At 31.1% G+C, this 24476-nt stretch overlaps 1 protein-coding gene across 11 annotated transcripts in view; it reads left to right on the top strand.

Annotated features, from left to right (window-relative positions):
* The window catches only part of scrib (scribble planar cell polarity protein), a 99016-nt gene extending 75924 nt beyond the window's left edge, over positions 1-23092 (top strand). For 6 of the 11 annotated variants that reach the window (XM_070651116.1, XM_070651119.1, XM_070651126.1 and 3 more), the window contains 4 exons: positions 3415-3586; positions 7609-7821; positions 13316-14417; positions 20495-23092. In XM_070651116.1, the coding sequence (XP_070507217.1) occupies positions 3415-3586; positions 7609-7821; positions 13316-14404 (1474 nt within the window). In that variant the 3' untranslated portion in view covers positions 14405-14417; positions 20495-23092. The remainder of the gene's footprint in view (positions 1-3414; positions 3587-7608; positions 7822-13315; positions 14418-20494) is intronic. The other 5 variants (XM_070651115.1, XM_070651118.1, XM_070651122.1 and 2 more) reach the window with 5 other exon arrangements.
* Positions 23093-24476: the final 1384 nt, after the last annotated feature.

Raw genomic sequence — 24476 nt, 5'->3', positions numbered from 1 at the left:
TATTCAAATTACACACAAAACTGTTTGCTATTTGATTCCGTATATATACATACATTTTATAGGTATTTTCATTAAATGAATTTATGAGACAATTATCAAAAGCAAAGCAATGACAGAAATATTTTCAGTGTCATTTTTAAGCCTAATATCATTCTGTTATGCTGAATATAGACAGTTCATAGAGCGACATGGAAAAATCCCTTCAAGCAATTCATTCAAATGCGTATAGCTTAAAAAAATGTGTAATTTTAACTTTATGTTCTTTCCATTTGCCATATGAACGAGAACGAGCGCGAAAGAAGTAAAAAAATTTTCATCTTTTTTTTTACAAACGATAAAATTAAACGACAGGAAGAGGCTGTAATGGCAGTAGATAAAAAATAAGGAAGAGATTTTTTTGAGCTTTCAACTCATTTTTCTTCTTGCTTCATTGTTGCTACTACTGCTGAATACAAGCGAGATGTGTAAAAAACAGCAAGTCAGAGGTGTCAAGGAAGCGAAAGTTAGTGAAAATTTTAGTAATGACAATGCGACTTTTTTTCTTTCATTCTTTACACACACCTCCTGTTCCTTACATTCATGCATTTAATAAAGTAAGCTTCAGGTGATTTAGCAACATTAAGAAAAAATTTTTTCTTTTCATTTATTAATTTTCTTATTTTTTCTCGCTCATTTTTTGTGAAAATGGATGGAATGAGATGAGATGTAAAGGAGCTTATTGTTACCAAGAAAAGAATGCTGTGCATAGATGTGTGTTTAAGACATGAACGTTATTTATGATAAAGTTTTCCTTTGTTAGTAATTTGTATAAATTTATGAAGGTATGAATATGTAGATATGGAAATCCGAGAACATTTTAATTGAAATATAGGTACAAACTTTATAATTGGATTGGAAGTGATACACTTATCGCTGTCGATTGAGAGTTGAGATTACTGTCAGATATAGGAATAAATTGAGATCTTTTAAGGCTTATGCCGCCTTAATCTTGACTTAATCTAAGAGAATAAAGAGAATTTGTTGAGATTTTCATTCAATTTTGTCATGATAAGGAACTGTAACTTTTGAGCTAACGTTGAGATTTCAAAACGATAATTTTCATATTAATGGTTTTAGTCCTGAAATTAAAATCGCAGAATCGATGTTTAAGCTCATCAGATAATCTACATAGTCGTTGGAGCACTGCTACGTTGTTGTGTAAATATAAAAGCATCAAAAAGACTGACGGCATCGTGATTATCATTTTCAGAGAAACCACTCTATTATTTTGGCTACCAAGCACTTAAGCTGCATGCAGCTTCAAACAATTGCAAATGTAGACAGTATAATCTAATCCAATAATCATTCAAAGAGCATATCAGTCAATAAGAAACACCCATAGAAATCCTTTACAATCTTTAACCTCAATCAATACCTACAAAATGACAAAAACTTCATCCTGCTAAATCATGTCATGGCATTTGAACTACATAGCATCAATTCAATTCCATTCATTACTCGTCACAAACTCAAAAGAAGACTCTCATCGACAATGTCATTCACGCGTGTAGCAATTTAATTGTATGTGAAATAGGGATCTATTAAGTGATATGATGGCAACATGTGCCGCACATGGTTTGAACGTGTAACGATTACATGCGATTTCCTCTTCTTTTTTACTATTTAGCTGATTCCACTGATTATGTTTATCCTCGGTGTGGCACACAGTATTTGGTTCCTCTTCACAGTTGCATGTCTCGTTATATCTGAATTTTTATGTCTCAATTTCCGATTCATTTGATTTGTGCTGAATATTATCTTCCTTTCTACCTCATACACGTTCCTCTTGTTATTTCTGTGTGTTGCCAAAGTGTGAAAAATTTTATTTTTGCTCCAATTTTCTTTACGTTAAGGCAAAACAAACAAATCAAGATAATTCACATGTATACTGGTTTAGATGAAAGACATTGAGTAAGACGATGAGAAGGGAAATTGATTACAATTCAGAATAAAAAAAAAGTTCGTTTTTACCTCCATATATATACTCAGACGTCGGCGTCATGAAACTTTTTCTGCTTCCCTTAATTTCCTCACATTTCCTTTACTAAATTTTTCATCCAAATTGATTTACTTTTACATTTCGTTTTCACATCTTAACATTTACGGTATATAAATGTGCGTATAAACCAGATATCTCTATTATGTTGTGCAAATATAAGCAAATTTTCATTTATTTCCTTTTTTCTTTTTCCAAAAATGTATTCCTTAGTGCCAATAAAAATAAATTTGTTTTTCTACTTTTAGTTCTTTTACACACGTTTCCTTCTTTGTCCCTTTTTTTTTGGATCATATATGAAAACTTTTATTCGTGTAATAAACAATATAAAGGAAGAAGAAAGGAAATATCGTTGAACTCAAATGGGCGGTGAAATTTGAAATCTTTCTATTTTTTTGCTGGATCATTTAGTTGGTTACTGTCATGTTCGTTCAAAATTATGTGGTCTTTTTATGTTCTAGAGAAGTTAAAGTAATTGAATATGGTCGATGGAGGGTTGATGTGACTGTTTTTGAGGAGTGCTGTGAATTGGAAGTATATCCATCGCAATCATCCAGTCTTTAACGTTTTAAGCTTTAAAAATAATCTAATAATGCTTCTAGAATGACTTCAAAAAGCATCTTGGGAGATCTTGACATGAATTTGGATATTCCTATGCTTTATATCTCAATCACGTTATTCTAAATATTCTCGGAACTTCCCTATACACTAAATGGAAATTCAGGCAAAATATATTTTATCTAAACATTAATGAAAGGAGCTTTTTGGACTGTAAACAGATTACTTCTAACCTTCGAAAACAAGAAGCGAGGAAAAAAGCAAGAAAATTATTCCAACTGGAATAAAATAAATTTCATTATTGCTCAACGAACTGTTAGAATGTCGCTTCACTTTGTTGAAAAGAATGTAAAGCAAAATAGCAAGGTTTGGGTCCTGGTGAATTATCAGTTGTATTTATGTCTTAGACTAGATTTGGATGAAATGTTGTCCAAACGGTGGTCAAGTGAAATCTGCTAAATAGTAAAAGCTGAGCTATTTTGCAAACACTTTGTGGCCACTACCAAATGAATGCCGCTCAGTTGTAATTCTCCTAATTGCAGTGATAAGTGTTTGTAGACATGCATATGCACATGTCCAGATTTTGCATGCTACATAAAATTTGTTATGACAATTGGATGATTACCATAATCAAGAAAGTCTCGTAATCAACAGGCAACATGTGTTGACAGCAAAACACCCCTAAACCGTGTCTTATACTAATAATTTGAACAAAATTCCCAACAAATTTAATATATCCTTACCTTGCAAAAAATAAAAATCCTAAAAACACATAAACGACAAAATTTTTTTATATCTTTGTTGTCTTTTCTCATTTACAGAGCGCAAAAACGGGCTGAATGGCGTCAAGCAAGACTTAAATCATTGGAGCAAGACGCACTTCAAGCTCAAATCATGATACAACGCCTAAACAATGAACCATCAGCAGATGATATTAGAAATTTGAAGAAGAAGATGCAACGTGATATGCTCGATGGTGTCGAGGAGGAAGAGGTAAGGATAAAGTGAAAAAATAAAGTTTAATGCATGAACAAAAAAAAATTATTTTTCCTCTCTTTTTTGCATGCATTCGTGCGCGTGTGTGTCTGTGAGATTGTTCAATATTAGATATTTCTATGTAGCAATTTATATTAGTAATTGTATTAGTATGGATCTTCATATTCATGGTTGCATTTCTCTAATGTTAATTGACATTAAAATAATTCGGTCAAATGCTTTTAGTCTAATGGATAATAAAATGATTAGTTCAGTTCTCATTTACCGTAATTAGCAGTATGGGTGGACATGAGATGACATAAAAATTATCTCAATTTATATTTTATTCCTTCTCGAAAATCTTCTTTCATTTTCATGCAAATTTGATGCTTATCGTTTGGATTTCATTAAAATCTCCATAAAACTTTATTGTTTACGTCATATTATGATGTTGCTCTTATTTAATGGATGATGTTGGGGAGATTTGATATTTTTAGATACTGTCACTAATGACCAAAGTTATGGCCTTAAGAATTTTTAGCTCTTAATTTTCTTTATTGTTGCTGTAGAGATTAGAGGAGCTATTTTTAGTTCATAAAATTTATTGTGTTGTGGATTATACTAATGCATGACATTAAGACTCAAAGCTGGACATCCTACAGAGATTCATGACTAGATGATTGTCTGATCTGGTCTGAGCCTTGAAATTTGAACTCCACCACCCAATTCCACTGACATTATGTGTTGTTCGGAATATCCATTGACCATTCCATAGAATTCTTATGTATTTTACTAATTCTGAAAGCCTCATTGAGTCTAAGCATCAAATAAATATTTTTATCTATATATTTTGTTCTTCTATCTCACTTTCGACATTCAAAACAAACTTCAAAGAAGAGAAATTGGAACTAATAGGATGAAAATTATTCTCTAATGGTAAATAAAGCAAGACAAACTGACAAAATGTCACAGTTAGTCAACATTAGAATACCGAGCGACACAAATGGAGATGGGTTCGTCATGGAGCTTTTAAGGCTCTGTTAAGCCTCTTTTATTGATACCAAATGGAATGGCTTCAGTTTGACGTCCATATGACTGCCATATGACTGGAAAGGCTCCATTAAACCTCCCTCATTAATATCAAATGGAAGTCGCTTCCGTTTGAAGTTGATATGACTGCCAATACGCGGTTTCCATTTAGTATCAATAAAAAAGGTTCAGGCGGAGCCTTAAATGCTCCGTGGCAGAGCCATCCTCATTTGTGTCGCTCGGAAATGACTCTGTTCTTCTAGTGACGTAACTTCCTTTATAGACATTTTGTTTGTTTTTTTCATAAATTTTTCATTTCGTCTCTCTTTTTATGAGCTTTTTCGATCCATTTTCTCTTACGGCATAAGAATGTAATTTGATTTTCTTAAATTATCTTCACGCAAATGTACACAAAGTCTGTCGAGAGATGTTAAAACAGTGAGTATAAAGTCAAGAGCGACCATTCCTTTCTTTACAACTGAATGATCCGTACATCCTTCGGCTGTTGTCTTTCCTTTTTTCCACTGTAATTTTAAGGAGATGTCGAATTAATTAGCCGCGAAAGTTCTTTGAATATTAATTAAGCATGAAAAGATGTTTTGGCGTTAATTATTTTAATTTTTTTTTCGGTTCTTTCCGATGGGCTTTTGTTATCCATTTCTCCTTCATTGTGTACATTTCATTGCTGCTGCTAAGTGAAAATGGAATAGAAAAAAAGAGAGACAAATTGAAAAATGACGTTGTTCCGCGTACATGCTATGTTAATTATTTTCCGACTTCTTTCATTATTCTCTTCATGTTATGCCCAATTTTTTTTTGTTTGTATGTTTTAAAGACCCTACTGTTGTCCTTGCTTTTGTTTGTCACGTATTTTTAATTTTTCATTTCCTTTGTTGCTGCTTGCCATTTTTTTAACTTCATTCGCATCTCATTTCAGTAATTTAAAACACTTTTTATATTCAGGATGATTTACAATTTTTTTTGTGTCATTTGAAGAAGAAATAAACTGATTTAGGGTGTTGCTTAAAAATGAGGTCAAAATTAATTGATATGGGACGGAATTGCTAATCTTTGAATTTTAAGACAGATTGAATTTTGGTCATTTTGATGTCATTTTGATTTAAAATAGGATTCAGATGAGTCAACTATTTGACTTAAAGTTTCATAAGGAAAAGTCGACTAAAGTCCTCAAGACTTTTCATATAATTCGAGTCTTCAAAATTTGTTCCTCATTGAGACTATTCAAAAGCTTTTTATAGCTTTCCTTCAGAATAATATTGCATTAACCTTAATAGCGAGGTAGAGAGGACTTTTGTTGCTTCACACAGTCTGCGATTTGGAGATTTTCTCTAAGCTGTTTGGGTGTATTTCAGCAATTGAGTCGCTATGGCGTGCCTGAGAACCAACCTCATTCTAATCTGAAACGATAGGACCTTAACTCTCTTTGTCTTAAAATAAAAAAAATAAAAAATAACAAACCCCTGTTCCTTTATATCCCTATTGTATTCAAAGTGTTAACCACCACATACTATTGTGTATTTCCAACCTACAACCAATATATCCTCTAAAACAAACTTTCCGTTCCAAACAAATCAAAAATTTCCATACAAACCATTTCCGCAACAACTGTAAAGCTTCATTCATGCATTAAACCAATAATCAAATACCATGAATTATTAATTATTAAGCCTCAATTTTCAAAAGCACACCCATTCATACATTCAATCAATTGAACATCAATAACACAAAACACCTCCAAAATTTTTAAATCCCTCGAAAGGATCAAAAAGAAGTTTACGAGAGCTTCAATAAAAATAAAAACATTAAAAATTTTTATGATGTTTGGAGTTGCTTTATGCTTTTTTTGTTATATTTTCAATTTATTGTTCATCCCCTCGAAATAAAATAAAATATAAATTCAACTAGAGTGTTGACGATAGCCTTTCTGTTTGCTTACGTAATTTGAAAATGTTTAAAGCTTTTTATGGTTCAATTTGCTTTGTTTGTAGCTTACAGCCTGCGTGTTTTGTTTTTTTTTTTTTTGTAAATATTTGATTACCCATTCAAGGGATGATTTGCTGACTTGATTTTAGAGTTGGACTGTTTTTTTGAGGATTTTTGATTTAAATGGAATTGAATTTTATTTGGATTAACGGATTAGTGCTTTATGCTGTGAAGTCTAGCAGATACTTTGGGGATTATTCTGACAGTCATGACAGTTGTACGATTTGTGTGAGGGATGAATCACTTCAAACAGCTCTAAAATGCCTTAAGATATTCATTTGATCTTTCTATATCCAATAAATATATTCAAAATTCAATTTTATTTGACAATAAAAAAATTGATATCTCAAATCAATATTTGATTCCACGTCTGATCTTGATACACAGACGTATGACATCCTTCATCCTTCTATACAAATCATTTGATTCTTAAAGTATGTGAATTTCGAAGTATTTATGCATTGTAAAGTGATATATCAAGATATAGTACGACTGTCATGTCGTCTCGAGTCATGGATGAGACAAAGTTCTGAGAATTTGTAAATACTTATTTCGGGGTTATTGACTCGAATCACATTTTTTATGTGCACATATATGTATCTGTAGATTGTCAAAGGAATACTTTGTATGAACTTATCTCATTAAGATGTAATGAGAAGATGAATGTAAGTGGGAGGAAATTATAACCTTAAATTTTTAAAGCAATTAATGATTTCCAGCACGTAATTTAAATTACTTAATTAAGCACATTTATCATCCCTTGAATGCAAAATTGTTTTATTTATGTTGTTGCCGTTATTGAATTTCAATATTATTTTTTTTTATTGTTGACCCTTTGCCTTTACATAAAAAAAAATGTAAAAACAATTTATTTAATCACCCATTAACATATTGATACATTTATATATAGCTGATCAATTATTAATGAAATTTAATACCTATTAATATTTTCCCATTTTCTCATTTAACACACACCAAATTCCAAAAACAAAAAATATATCCTGTAGTCTAACGAAGATTTAATAACAAAATTCACAAAAAGTCGACTAAAATTTCCCCGAATTGCAATAAAACTTCGCCCTGGTCAAGTGACAGTGAGAGAAAAGGAAACAATCCTTGATGAGAAAATAATTCAACGAACTGAAGAGGTGTCGGATCCGCTCACCGGTGAACCGACCATTCAGACTTTCGAATATGTTGAGAAGGTCATCGAAAGAGAGGTGAAAAAATATTAATTTTTTGTACTTTTTTAAACAGTTTTTGCTTGCTTTTATGCTGTAAATTGCTTAATTTGTGATCGTTGAATTGAATGTTGATTTTTACACATCCACAAAAAAGTCACTGATTTTTTGTAATTGCACTTTGCACTCAATTTTTGGCTGAATTCACTGTAGATACACATTATGGATATAAATCCATTATACAGCATGCATATTATTCTCACTCAATTTTTGTGATTGAGCTTTAGACATGCTAGGGACATTATTCAAAAATCGATTTTTGATGATAGACATTCAAATCCACAATTGACCACAAATCGCTTTCACATTTTTGCGCATTTTCTTCTTTATTTTATGCTCTGTCATTTGATGACCAAAAATGTGTGTGCATGTGTTATATATATTAATATTGTCTCCGAATGTGTGAATAATCTCATACATAATCGCATCAGTTGGACATGAGATTTTGGCATATGTATCGGAAATAGAGAAATTTTTCTCTGAAAATGATCGAGTATTGAGTATGGATGTGAGTTTTAAATTGAAAATAAATGACTTTGAGTTGTGAGATTTGTGTAACATGTGGAATTGGAATTGCAGTTTTGGAATTTATTTTGATGTTGAAGTTTATTAAGTTTAATGATGGAATTTTCAATTTTGAAATGGATAAGAGAGAAGACTCAGATATAAAGGCATGCAGAAGGGATGCTTTAGAGTAGTGGTTGGCAACCTTTGTACCGCGGCACACTAGTGGTCTTCCATGAATCGTATGGCAGTGTGCGGCTTCGATAGAGGCTTAACTTCATGTGTATCGCGAAAAATAAAAGGTTGTCCACCACTGCTTTAGAGTTAGAAGCCAGAATCCCCTAAATGCATCCATTAGGTCTAATCAAATAAGTAAAATTAAGATCTGTTGAGATTTAAACCCAAAAACAGCCCACAAAAATCCATCATTTACATGAATTCCCGCTTGAATCCAGCGCACAAAACCTGATCCAACTCCAACACTCAACATGAAAAATTGTCCTCAAAATCAATATTTACTGAGCCACAAGCAAAAAAATTTTTAGAGACTGAACAAGAGACATTTATTGACCATATAAAAAAATTATCTTCCTCATCGTTGACCTTTCAGCATACATCAAAATTTTAACATCAATTGCCCCAAAGGACAAATACTGGTCATTGTGTGACATCGATGAAAATTTTATTAGTCCATGATTCACATGGAATTGAAAAAAAAAAAGTGTTCGTATGTGCGACAAAAGACAGAAAAATTTCACTCGATATTGGCAATATTTGCGATGATTTTTGATGGCCACACCATAAAATTCACTCTGGCACTAATGACTGCAATAAAAATCGATCAATTTTCGGAACGAGAAAAATGTTGCGATTTTTGGCGAACTAAACAAAAATGTTCTATGTACAGCAAATTGACTTTAATGGACGTTATTGATGACTTACTAATGGACTTTTCTTTTATAATGATTATTTTTTGTTACTTCCTTTTTGAAAAGAAAGAAAACTCTAAACTCAATGACGCTTGAAAGCTTTTCTTTCTCTCGATTGGCATGAGCAAAATGAAAAATTGAATTTCAAAAGATTTCTCACAGGATTCTCATTAGAGATAAGCTGTTGAACAAGAAATGAAATACTTTTAAATTGTAAAAATATATATTGAACCTTAATAGCAAATGATTCAATGTTTCATGATACATTTCCGTTACTGATTTGTAAATCTATTAGTCAATGCTGTTTACTGTAATTGATATTGCGATTGAACATAATGATGCATTACGATTGGAAATTATAGGGATGTGAAAAATGATTTGGAATTAAATTGACATCGTGATTTTAATGAACGTTCTCATCCATTCTCATATGTCAGTAATTATAGAGTACGTTTGATTGTCGGGAAAATGCATAAATGTCATATGTTGTATATTGTAATCAGTGATTAAGTTGAATGATATTTTAATGCATTTGAAGGACGTGATGTTCAGGATATTTATTTGTTTGTGGCAGAGCTCGAGGTTGACATCGAATTTGCATAAATAACATGACTTCACATCCTGTTTCATATAAAATTCAAGTTGAATTCGAGCTTTGATTCATGATAATATTGCTAGTCTCAGTTTTAGTTCTGAATGCTGAACTGTTTCCACTTGAAGCTTTGCTTCGCTCGGATATTCAAACAATTCCCACGAAAAACTTCAAAACTAGTTCAAACTCATCGTAAACCTTAATAGATACTAAGAATTTCAATCACATTCAACTGCCAGAATGGATGAATAATTTTCAATATCCTCAATAATTCAATTTCAGAACCAATTGCAGTTTATCAATGAGAAATTTGTAATTAAAATCCTTTTTTTTGTGCTGTACCTTGATTTATGTGGAATTCCTTTTTTATCTTCATTCTTAAAAGCTTAAAGTATCGGAATTGAATTTCCTATTAAAATTCAAATAAATTGATGAACCTTGATAGAATTTAATTGAAATGCAATGCTGTACTTTGCTTGGAGAGAATTCATTAAAATTTTAAATATCAGATATCGAGAATTGTCAGTCCTTTACCATACTCAATATTTTGGAATAGGAAAATAATCCAGAGAACAAATAAAAGATTTACAATAACGAGACGAGACAGATCATGATGATAATTGAGATCATTCTCGATTGCATTAAATGAATTAACATTTGATAATGTTTATTGATTCCTGTCTGACTGTTTTCAAGTTTGTCTCTAGAATTTCACAGTCATCGAATGGCAAAGATGGAAAATTCACTCAACTAAATGATTTTCTTCTCTTCGACTTTTCATCGGAAGTAAGTTTTTACACGATCGAAATGGAAATTCAATTATCCTTAATATTGCAAACCTTCTCTTGCATTCGAATGATGAAATAAGGAACAGAAAATGAATTTTGTCTATAATGATAATAAAAACACCTAGATAATCTTTCGAGAATGTGGAAATGAGTAGGAGTATTGATCTATTTCTATTGAGTGTACGTAATTGACCATGTGCGTCTGCATCTTATTATACATTTCTTTCATACTTTATTTTATTTTTCTGAAAATATATTCTATGAAGATCACCGGAGGGTTTTTGAAATATTTACTATAAATGATTCATTCATGGATATTTGTTGGGAGTAGGGGATTCTGTAAGCCGAAAAAGGGTTGATCCCAGTTGATCGATGTTAAGATTAGATCTTAAATATCTCTCGATTGACTATTTATGAACCGAGAAGCAAATCATAGTCAGAAGGATAATATGCCATTTAACGTTAAATACCTTTCTTCTGGTCTATCCAAACCTACTTTCTCACTACATCATGTGCAAAATTTAGCGAGTAACAAAAAGATGCTTCAACTGCTTCGTTTGGAAATCCTTAAAATTCCATAAATTCCCATATCCCGGAAATTATTCATTTATTTCCCTAAAGCTTCCAAAAGCTCTCATTTCGCAAAAAGCTTCCAATTTTTTGCAATCTCAAAAATTGAATTAACATCAGTTACCATAAATATTGATTTATCTATAATGTTTCTAGTCAATTACTTCAAAAAATTTGCCATTACATAACCGCATAACAACCAGAATACTAAACTATATCCAAAACGACCCCCACTGGTCAGTATCAAATTACAATTTACCTCTTAATCTTCAGATACTTTACTCATGTTTCAGATCTATGAGTTTATAAGGCAAGAAGAAACCGAAAATCCCCTTAAACTACATATATTCATGAACAGTATCAGAAGCACAGGAGCAAGAAGAAAAAGGAAAGTAGCAAAATGGAAAAAAGGCAAATGAAATGGATCAAAAACATGAAAAGGCATCCAAATTAGCCACCCATACCCAACAACTAACCTTCTGCATCCCTTCATCTTTCTTCCTTTTCATTCGTTAAAGGAAAATAAATAATTCAGCAGTCAGTAAATCTCATAAATTGTGGTTTGATTTCCATTCGCTCTTAAATAAATGAAACCATTTCTTTTTTTGCGTGTTGCTTCTGATGATGCTACAGTTACTGCTTGTTGTTGTGCCCCTTTTTCCACTTTTCCTACTTTCGGTCATCAACATTTTCTTGAGCCGGAAAAAAAGGATAAAGAATGGCATAAGAAGTTGGATTACCCTTATATTCCGACTGTATCTTACCCTTCCTATTCATCCAACTCGATGATTGTAATGGCTCCTTTCCTTTAAACGCTCCAGCTGAGGACGAATCTTTTTTGTCCCTTTTTCTTCAACGGAACAGCTTAATTTATTTTGTCCTATTGTCAACGTCATTGTCTATTTTATGGACAATTGATTTATTGTTGCTTAAATTTATTTTTTTTTATAGCTTGAAATTTTCAATAGATTTCTTTTTTCACAAATGATTAATTAAGATGTGATGATTTGCCATAGAAAAGGGACTAAGGACTACCTCAAGATGAAGTGAAAAGTTTTTTGATGCAAGAAAATGTTACCAATTTGTATTCGATGAGGCTTGATATTGATTTCTGAATGACTGTTGATTTTTTGATCTTGTATGTAGGATGTATGGAGATTTTATCAAGTATAGAATCAGTATAGTATGGAATCAACATTATGATGAATATTTTACGTAGGTCTAAAGGACAATTGCTGCTGTTATGTTGATTTCTTGTTTCCTGGAAAGCATAAGGCGCCAAACAGCCAAAAAATGTGGCTTAAAGGCATTATTGCGCCAACTTGGTAGTAGGTCCATTCTGAATCATGCTGTGCATTAATATATCACTGGTTTGCTGCCTGGACTTGTGCTTTCCAGGCCATATTATATGAAATACTTACTTCCGAAAGCATTTAAATATAGATTGACGCATGCACTTTACTAGAAAATTATGCATGCAATTTGCCATCAATCTGTAACTTGTTGAATTCAGCCATGTTTGCCTTCAGACCACTGAATGCGTTCAAGGAATTAACGCATTTCTTATCAGCATATCGAAATCCACAATATATGTCTTGTATAATGAACTTTATTTTCCGCATATAAATTCACTTTTGTAGCACTGTAATGGCTCAATTAAAATAAATTTATGCTCCTTTATGTGTATGAAGATGGATTATGTTTAAATGTATGTGTTTTGTGTTCTTGTTTTATTTTTTATGTTTTTGTGTAAGTAAGTAAACAAATGTATGGTTGTAATATGGTTATTGCTCTTAGTTATAACACTGTTAACATTAAATGGGAGGCACAGACACGTGATTACGGTTGTGCTATGCATGTAGGAGCTATTATGGTGATGGTTCTTTAATGTTTTGTCAATTTACTCTCTATATAATATTATATTGATTTGTACAATAAGGCACACTAACATACTAACTGTTATATAATGAATGAACATTTTCATGTCTTTCTAATTCCAAATTACAATTTATTTCCAATTTTTTTTCTCTTCCCCATATCCATTAATTTGTGTGTTATGTTATTGCTAACATCTAAACATAATCCAACAGGTTGAAACGTGTCAAGAGAAAATTTTCTCACTCGAATTGGAAGATCCAAAATCATTAGAATCACCATTGACACCCACATCGACACCAATAACCGAGCAATTTATATCATCATTACAATCGTCAAATCTAATGGAACAGCAATATTCGGCCGATGAGAGTGATGATAATCAATCGATGGTTACAGTATGTCCAAATAATACCGAAGATACACTCATTCTACATCCAACTGATCCATCAGATTATATTAATGCTAATGTAAATACTCTCATGTCATCGGATGATCAACATGATGACGATGAGGAGGATGATGATGAGATTGAATATTCTAATCAGATCAATACAATCGTACAAGTTGTTAATCCATTATTAGTTGGTGATGGTGCAGCAACGGAAATTGCCATTGGACATTCGGATGATTTATCATCATTTAATAATGAGCAAGATGATTATGGTGATGGTATTACATATCGTCAAGAGCTGTCGCTTAACGATAAAATGAAGAATGTCCTTAAAGAGCTAAAAGAAAATGAAAAAGTTCGTTTAAGTTGGTCGCGAAGCATGGAAGAAGATGATGATGAGGACATAGAAAATTTCGAGAAGCACGAAAAAGAATGTGAAGAAAATGATGACAATAACATTGTAAGTACGTCGTATGAAGAGAAAACAGGCAGTATTGGAACTGTCTTTATGGTTCGTGAACGTCTCATAAATGACTTTTATGATCATCAACAGCATCATGATATTGATAATCAAGCGAGCATTGACAGTTGTCAAGTATACTCAAATCCTAGTGTCGATGAATTTCTCGAACATGAGATTCAACATTCACAAGAGTCAATAAGTGCACGTAAGGAGACATTGACACTTGACCTTACTGAAACAACAGCAACAATAAGTCAATCAAATGAGAATGGTGATGAAGATGATGAAAATGATGATGATGAGGATACATCCACGACTGACAATACGCCTTCGACACCATCAAAGTCTATAGTACAAGAAGAAAGCACTAATGTCGGCAACAATAATACAAATAACAATTCAAGCAAGAAAAAGCGCCGAAAGAGTAAAAACAAGTCAAAGAAGTAAACGAACTTTTAAAGTACGTCATTAATTTTCTATTAATTAATTCATCATGAGTCCATTTTTACCCCTTTTTATTCGTGAATAATGATAAATATTTAAATGTTATCAAATGCTTACAACAGTCTTAACAATCAGAACTAGCTGCAAAGATAGACAATTTAATTAACAACAAATAATATTTAATCGTTTTTGTTGTTGCCAAGGTGGTGGAATGAACTGCTAAAATTATTTAATTAAGAGGAAGATAACAACAATCTTCTTAGACAGCACAGCTATAAAATAATAAATCTTGGAGCTGTCATTGAAAAACAGAAATACAGCAAGAATCTTGACAGAAACTTTTCGAGGATTTTGTGTTCTATTTTGTAATATTTTCAATTTTCAAATTCTGAAAAAGGAACTGAAAAGTTGACTCGACTTCATATAGAATTCTAGTCAATTTTGATCACTGAATTGTTCCGGTCCTTCGGCGAGCCGCAAATTGAAACATACTATATAATTCATTAACGGCACAGGTCTCCATTTGGAGTTTGGAGTTTATTTGGATTCTATATGGATCCTTTCGCCTACTTCATGCCAATTGGGTATTATAAGATAAAATTTCCTAAGGATATTAATGAATTATTATTAGAACAAAGTTGAAGACTCAATAGAATTAAATTTTATGGCATTTTTTCTGAATATTTTATTTTTTGACTATAATGCAGTGGTGGTGAACCTTTTATTTTCACTGCACACTTTAGTGATAAGCCTGGATCGAAAAAGCACACGACAAAAGGTTCAATGGCATTTCCAATTTTTCACACACTAGTATAGACGCAGCACACAGATTGTCCAAAACTTCTATAATCAAAATTCTTATTTTTTGTATTTAAATGCAGAGTCTATTAAAAGATCATGAAAATATTTTCATAAAAACTTGGACTTTCATCAAAAGAAGACTACCACCCACTGCTGGTCATATCAAACGAACAAAGAATGAAATTCTAAAAGTGGCTGAAAGTTTATTTTTGGACTTGATTGAGATATCCGTCAATGTAATGAAACAAGAGACAATCAGCTTTTGGCAATTTTGTTATATTTATTAAGGACTGTCTTTGTGTATTTTTGGCCGCGAAATTAAATTTCTTTGAATTGCACGAAAAGTTGGTTCCACGTGTCTCTTTTAGGTTTTTAATGAGAAAACATTGAATTTCTGGAAGTGCTGTATTGAGCCTTGAGACATTTAAATTTCGGTAATTAAATTCTTGTAAATCAGGGTAATATATAGCTATAGCTATGCCCAAAGCTCCACGATTTTTAAACATTTGAAAAGTCCTTTCTAGAAGATCCATCGAATGACTTCCTCGAATGCCTTAAAAATTTGCAAAGGTACTCAAAAACAAATAAGAATGTGATTTAAAGAGAAATTTCTACAGTCATCTATACATGATACGTTCCTAAAAGTCATTCAGGCACAGAAGCGCACGTAACAAATTAGCTACGTGAAACTGCCGTTCTGCTCATTGCAAGGGAATAGAGTTAAAAATCGTATCACATGAAAGAAGAGAGGAAGCGAGTAAACATGTATTTAAGCATTACATGTGAAGTGAAAAATCCAATTTTATCGTTCCCTACACACACTTACAGTTCACATGCTAGTTTTCCATTAAATTTAATTAAATTATTGCATTAGTTGATACTTCGTACTAATTACAATTCATTAAATCGCATAAAATTTTCATTTTTACTGTGCGGTAGATACAAAAAACTTTTTTTATTTTTTGCACAGAGTCGATGATGGGAATGGTGGGATGGAGATGATAGAGAGGGTTGGTGAAAGTAGTGCTTAACAATCTGTAACAAGTTGCATCAACCTCTTCATACACTTCGTTTAAAACTTGTGTGTGTGTGAGTGCATTTTATATCTAACAGATGTTTTTCATCTTCACTGAAATTCAAAGAGATTTGAAATTAAATTTCAGTTCTCTTTTTCGAAGCTTTTTTCAAATGTAAATGTGACTTTATATTTATTTTGAATGTTGAGTTTCACCAAATGGGTTGGCAAAGAGGATTTTGTTTAATAACCAGAAGCGATGGTAAAGGTGAAAGAGTTTAATTTGCTTAAATCTGTGGATTTGAATTTGTACGTGTTGATTTGTTGACTTTACAGATCATGATTGATGACAGTTGAGGGAATTTGTGTGTTGGAAAATAAGTGATTTATTCGGTGATTTTACTTTAGTAAACTAGTGCTTTTTGGATATTTTGCGACACAATACTGAATTGCGATGCTAGATCAGGTATCAAAGAGCTATTTTCCGGGCATTTCATTTGAATTGCCTTGATTCTAGTAGTCGTAGATCCTTATAAATATTCTTCAATATTCTTCATTTAAATGCACACTCGGGCATCACAAACCGAAGCGGGATCAGATCAAATAACAAAGCTTTTAATCATTATGAAGCTATACTCACATAGTACCGCGAAAGCACCTTGTTAAGATCCTAACTAAGCTTCTATATGAATCAATTCAAATTCTTTAAGTATGCGCTCAAAACATCCATTCCCCAAAATGCATTTCATACTTTTCCCATTTAACATCATTGCAATTTCAATGCATTCAGTGCTCCTGACGATTACAACATGTTTTTCTCCTTCCATTTCGAAAGACACAGTCTTTTAATGTTCCAACCAGTTTCCAACACGAATGAGAAAAAGTAAAAAAAAAGCTCACAAATTGTGATAACAGCTAAATATGCGTCACAAAAATATTATTAATGTATGTGTTCCATTTATATAATTTCTGTTGAAAACGTGTTGGAGCTACGAGTTCAAATGAAACACTTATAAATATTGTTGAAAGGAAAGAATAAAAGAGTAAAATGGCGTAAAATGATATCTGTTACTTCCATTATGAAGGACAAGGATCATTACCGTAGAAAATTAAACATTTTCTTTTCTTCTTTTTTCCTCGTTCTGCCATTTTTACTGCATATAAAAAAGGAGATCGGAACAGAACATATTTCTGTAACAAATGGCATTCAGTCATGAGGAAGGAAAAAATTGAGTTTTGTTTGGTTTTCGAAAAATAAAAGTTTTACATTTACACACAAATTCTGTTTTATTATTATTATTTCATGATGTGGCACTGCCAAAAAAAGACGGAAATGGAAGTGAAGTAAGCGTACACAAGATAGAAAAGTCTTATCATTCACGAGTATCATGTCATGCGAGTGATGTGAAATTTGATGCTCATTTAATCGAAAAAGTGTCAGAATGACGAACGTAGGAGAAAATATTTGAGCACGGGGACGAGCCAACATATATGCACGAACATTTTTATCAATAGCTGAATGAATGAAATAACATTCGTGATGATAATTTTACGCTCTCTTAATTTATTGGAATTTCTGTGCCTCTGTCTGTTTTTTCAATCAATTTTATTTCTCCTGAAATGCTTGATTAATTAAGTGAATTGAGCATTGTATACACAGAAGCGTAAAGGATAACGAAAACAATTACGGACGGGTATTAAATGATGTGCTGATGAGTTTATTAGATATACCAAAAATAAGCTTAAAATGGATATTTTTGGACTGAAATCATTTTTGATTTTATGTGACATTTAAAGTGCTGACATTGATAGGGGATGGAGTGCTGAAAGTATTGACCCGAGTGGCTATGAATGATGAATTTTGCAGCCATTTAACTTTCATTTGAAGTTTATTGTCTGTGACAATGATGGGGTTTTTATGAAATAAGTAATAAATTGGGGATTTGGATGGATTAGAGGTGAAATTTTGAATATAATTTGGAGATTGTTAAAAGATGCCTTAAAATTAAGGACTTAAAAGTGATCTGAAACGATAGAATGATTACCCGAGCAGCATATATTGTTCACTATGGCACCGATGCTTCAAATTAATGGCAAGACGCGAAGCTGTCCTGACGACAACGTGAAGGCTGATTTTGACTCATTTTAAGACGAATAATGCAGTTTACCGCATTGTGCTGCTCAGGATATCGATTATAGCTTGAATTTCTTTAAAATTGCTGAATTATTGAAGATTTTACTCACAAGCACACAGATTAAAGAGCAGTCATGGGGTGATTTTTGGCCAAACTTTTTCAAAATGTTTCACTTAACCTTTTTAAATGCACAGATTGAACCAAAATGCTATACTTCATAATTTATTGCCTATCCAAATGCCAAAAGCAAACTTTTCAATCAGCAATAAAATTTATCAATCGTTAAAATTGACTTTTAAAAATCAAAAGAAGCAAGAAGTAAAATATCACAATTTTTAAATAGCCATTTGATTCCAGAACTCCCAGCTCAGTGCTTTATATCCGTAAAATATCATTATAAAATTCCCTGAAAAATTATCCTTATTTAATCTGATAATAAAGAATATATCGTAATTATGCAATCAAATTATCTCTTATCAAGCTTTAGCATCGTAAATGCCCAGGCACATAATAATCATATCCGCGAAAAAAATCTCAAGCTAGCATCGCTAAAAGCAATTTGAGACAAAAAGACTCCCAAAAGCATAAATTTATTAATTCAGCAATAAAAACTTTTTTTTTTACCATTCATTGCTGTTCATCACCCATCATTTATCATGAGTGATTGTGCATAAATAGCCATAGTATCATTAATTTAATGCCATTGCAGTGTTAAAAAAAAAGTTGCTATCCACGACGATAAAATGTGTGAATTTCATCAAAGGGCAATTAAATTTATATATTAAAAGCCTTATTTTTTGCTCTCTGAACTGTTTTTGATGGATGTGGAGAGAAACTTTTTTATTTTATTTTATTTCATATCAGAATACGTTGGAATATGAAAAGAGGAGCTCATGCATATCACCATTATATTGTACATAAATTTATGTTGTGTGCATTGAATGACATGCATTGTGAAAAATTTCCATCAAATTTGTATGCAACGAGATGTGAGACATACACAAAAAAAAAAAGTTTCAGAATTCAATTAAATTTGCTGTTGAACTAATAATTTTTTATCGATATATTGCATATAAAAAAGGCAAGAGACATGGAACTGCAAGCTTTTGTTCAGTCAACTTGTTTGATTTTTTATTCCTCCTGCATTAAAACAAAATAAAAAATTTTTTTAAAAATTTCCATCATTTCTGTCAACAGTTGAAAAGTTAAAGCAAATTGTACACGTGTACAGACAGTACAACATGTGTCTGAATTTAATTTGATGGATCTCCAAAGAACTTGGTAATTTTTAATTGACGTACAAGTTTAATGTAATTTTTAATTGACAAACCAAGTTGATTTTGTTGTAATTGAGTTGTCAATTAGGAGAGAAATTAAGGTTAGGTATCTATATTTTAGTTAGAGGCTAGGCAATGTCAGAGCCCGAAGTTGACTTGAATTTCGATAGGAGTCGAGTTGATTTGAGTCGACTTTTCCCTAACTGGCAAAGAGCCTGCTCTTAAGAGCAGAGTAAGCTGAAAGCACATTTGACTGCATGCCTATCTAGTATATTAAAGAACAGCAAGCTATTGATTAGGGTTAATTTGGATTTTTAATCCGACTAGAGTCATCTCGACGTCTAATTAAATTCTTTAGCTACTTGTTGAAAGCCAACGGACGTTAGCATGATTAAAACTAGATTCTATCGACGTTGACTATTATAGGACAGAGCTCGAAGTTAACTTGACTCCTTACAAAATTGGAATTGACTTCGAGCTCTGCTGAAGGATATTAATAACTCTAGTCCTTCTCTCTACGCATTCAATCCAGGAATATCGATCCGCAAAATCTAACTTAGCTCCTACAATGATCTAGCAGTTACAAACTTCCTAGCAAATTAAAAAGCGCATTCAGTTCAACCCACCAACTTCACTATGTCATTTAAAGAGTTTTTCAACAAAATTTTTATATTTTATCTCTTAAAATTGATCATGTGCCAGCATACAGCCTTTTTCATTTTGTGCTGTTGCTGCCATCGAATCTACAATTTTGTTCATCTCATCATCCTGGCATGTTTTACTTTTTCATCATAATATTCAGTTCAGTTTTTTTTTGTAGTACATATATATTGATACTATTATTATTTTTATTATCATTGAACAGCAGACGCAGTCAAAGGAATAGGGGAGAGGAAATGAGGCAGCAAATAAACCTTGATGATGCTCTTAAAAAATATATATTTTTGATGATGAAGGTTGATAAACATTGACAACGACAGATATACATACATATGGCAGTAGAACAAGAAGAAGATGATAAAAAAAATTGTTAAACGGCAAGTTCGATAGAGGAGAGGGAGATAGATAAATATGAATATCAATTTAACGAGATGAACATTTAACAAAAAGCACACAAAAAAAAATGAGAAAGAAGGAATAAGTTCCTTGATAGCGCCACAAATCGATTGAGTCAACAGTCAATATTACATTCACATTTTGGCATATCACACACAAATGTTCATAAAAATACCATACGTAACAATGTAAAAGTGACAAAGATAAGGAAAATGTATAATGTCATGTACGAGAATTTTCATCCCTCGAAGCCAAATGTGATTTACTTTATGCAGATCTTTTGCGAGTATGTGCGCTTATTTCAGGTACACACATATTCCACTTAAAAATAACGCTTGACAAATTTTGTTTCTTCCTCTTTTTACTTTTTTTTCACTATCTGACTTCGTTATTGTCATCATGACTTTATAAATATCGATGAAATTTTCTTTTTCTCGCTTCTTCTTCACTCGTCGCTTCCAATGAGTTTTAAATGCGATTTTTATTTTTCCTGTCGTATGAAGCACGAAATGAAATTTTATTAAAATATATCAGGAGGAAACTTTTCTGTCTTTTTTATTCCTTCTTTCTCATTTTCGATGGAAAATTTTGTACTTCAACTTGAAATTGCTTGAAATCTTGACGAAGCATTCTTATCAGAAGATGCATTCAGACCTTTTTCACTTAAGAGACTTTAAAAAGATAGAAATTGTTTAATTTTATTGTTAAAAATTGTTGAAGTGAAAAAGTTGAACAAATTGATAAGAGCACGGGGCATTGTTAGACAAGTTAATACTTTGAGGTAAACTTTTTGATCAAGTTTAATTGAAAAGGAAAATTCTTACCGGTGGAAAAATGGTTTTAAAAGCTATTGAGAAATTATTGAAAAGCTTCTACTTTGGAAATTTTGTCTTGAAATAATTTTTGTGGGAAATGATTGAAATATTCTCAGAAGTGCATACTTAGTAAGGATCTTAAGATTGTTGGCAATTATTTCTCAGATTGGTGCATTAATGTTGAGTAATTTTGATGAATTTCTGGGAATTATTAGACATTTTTCATTAATTAGATCATTTAAAATCAATTTCAAGTTTAAGTTTAAATTCAAATCAAGTTAAATGCCAATTTGACTTCATATTGAAGATATTTAGGCAACTCAGAGTCATAAAGTGGATAAATTAGCTCCAAAGTGCTCATGTTATATGGCATAAAATTAGGAAAACTTCAATATTTGAAGCATTTCAGAAATACAATGAAGATTTCAAGTTGAAACAAATTTTACATCAAAAATCTATCAAAATTCATGAGTTTTGTTCATAAGAATTAATGACTTTATGTATCAAAATTAAACAAAATTAGTATTCAATTCTGAATTAAGAGTTTGAAGTTGAGCAACATTTTGTATGAAAAAAATCAATTAAATTCGATTTTACTTCACATAAAATTCTAATCAATTTCAAACTAAATTTAAATTAAGGAAATTAAAAAAGAAAATTTAATCAATTAAATATTAATAACTGCCTTTACAATCACATTCTAAATGTGTCATTAAATTCTCTTCTAAAAATAAATTTGACCTCCTTTATCAATACTTCCTCAATTGACCTATATTTTGAACAAAACCTATCACTAGTCATTAATTCTTAAAGAGCTCTCATTAATATTATATTTGTGCTACATTACCCGACCAAAAAAAGAAGCACATTATGCTCTCCAAATTACAAAAAAAGTCTCCCTTCCTTATAGAATGCGCACTATAGAAAGTCGAATAAATAATTAAAATTTTAAATGATTTAAGATCAATAAAAAATGTTCAATTACGAAAAAGGTCACTTCCAAAATAAATTATAAAGCTGTTTTTTATCATTTGATTAATTAAATTAATCATTAACATTTGAGTATTTGTGCAAAAAAGATTTAAAATAATAATTTATATTCATAATAATGAAATTGAAAAATCTGAATTCAATTAACAATTTTTTATTGCATAATTTTCCGACATTGGAAATTATTGCTGAATATTTTTGACTTTATTAAGTCATAAATTGTCAATGAATGTAATTTAAGTATATTTGAAAGATGCTGAATTATGAAAAATATTGAAATTATAATTATTGTCGAAAAAGTTTTTAAACTCTATCCGTCCCAAAATGAACGTAAAGTATGAAAAAAGAAGAAAACTGGATCATGAGCTTTATGAGCTTGAAATAAACTTGAATCTAAATTGGATTTATATATTATTCATAGTTAATAATAAATAAAAAGTTTAAAAATGAAAGTTAAATCCCCAAAAAAATATTCATTTCCGTCGTCATTTCATTGTGGAAAATAAACACATTTAAATTAAATTTTTGTGACATCATCATGATGAAAGTATTATGAAAATATATACAAAATAATAATATAGTTAATTAAGTTTGCATTTTAATTTACATTTTAAATTCATTTTATGGATTAAATTTTTTAGATAGTATTTTATTCTGCAGTTAAATGACCGTCAAAATGCTTGCTGTAACAGTTTGGCTTTTTGATACTTATTTTTGAATGAATGGATGTTGGGGTTTTAAATATTTTATTGAAAAATTTATTTTTGAACAGAGATGTTGGCATTTTAAAGTCGAAGAGCACATGGTGTTTGCTAGGGCACCGCTGTGGAGCTGCATTAACGGTAAGACTCAAAATTGCCCTGATGGAGCCAAGACGGCGGAAAATTTGAAATCTGTCCGTTAAAAAAAGGTTAAAAACTATCGTCACGATGTCGTTAGGACATCATTGTGTCTTGTCGATAACACATTGACCCATCTGTGCTCAAGTGAACACCATGTGCTCTTCGGACTTCCTGCAACATCTCTGCTTAAAAAGAAAATATAACAAATTTTTATAAAATTTTATAAACAGAATATGAAAAAAAATTCTCGGAGTTGAAATGGACAACTTAAGTCTCCAGAGAGTAAATTATACGTACTAATCTAAGGATATTTGAAAGATATCCCTAAAAAATTGACATTTTGCAGCTTTTTTCCGAACGCATATTAATATTTTATTATCTTCAAAATGTCAAGTCGGAATGTTTATATGATTGATTGTATATCACTTCAAAATGTGTGTAATTTAAGGCACGAGTGTCTGAGAAATTTATTAAATTTCAAAGGGATTTATGTCTTGTTTTTAAAGGTCAAGTCAATTGCATTTTTTCACACACACACGTATATAGCAACAGTATTTTTGTAAGATGAAGGAAGCACTGAATAAGTTTAAACATATTTCGCTAAATTCATAACTTTTATTGCTGAATGTATGAAAATTTTGGTAAAAATCAAGATTTATGACAACATAATTATTAAATTGCGTGAACTCGAAATAAGAGGAAGTTTCATCCATTAGCGAAATTGTGTTTAAAAGATTAATGATGAACGAACTTTTACTCATGATAATTTCATTTATTTTTAATAATTTTAATGGTAAAAAATGATAAATTTGAAAAGTGGAATCCGTTTTATTCTAATTAAATATAGAAAAAAATCGATGTGCATTAGAATATAAATACATAAAAAAATTTAATAGAGAATATATTTTTAAACAGAAATCAAAATAAGTAGAATGTAGGAATTTTTAATAAAAATTTAATTAATAATAACTTAAATCTTTCTATATGATAAATGTTATGCATATATGCCCTATTTACAATGATTATAATAATAATTTTATGTATATTATTTATAAGTCGAAGAAAAAAAGAACATAAATTGTAGCATTTGAAAAGATGAAAGAAAATAAAATTAATAAATATAAAATAAAATTTGAATAACAAG

The sequence above is a fragment of the Chironomus tepperi genome, unplaced genomic scaffold (genome assembly GCF_022539635.2).
Source record: "Chironomus tepperi strain 1889 unplaced genomic scaffold, CSIRO-AGI_Ctep_v1 contig_453, whole genome shotgun sequence".
NCBI lineage: Eukaryota > Metazoa > Arthropoda > Insecta > Diptera > Chironomidae > Chironomus > Chironomus tepperi.
The sequence above is the reverse complement of the archived record's forward strand: the minus strand, read 5'-3'. Positions and strand labels throughout refer to the sequence as shown.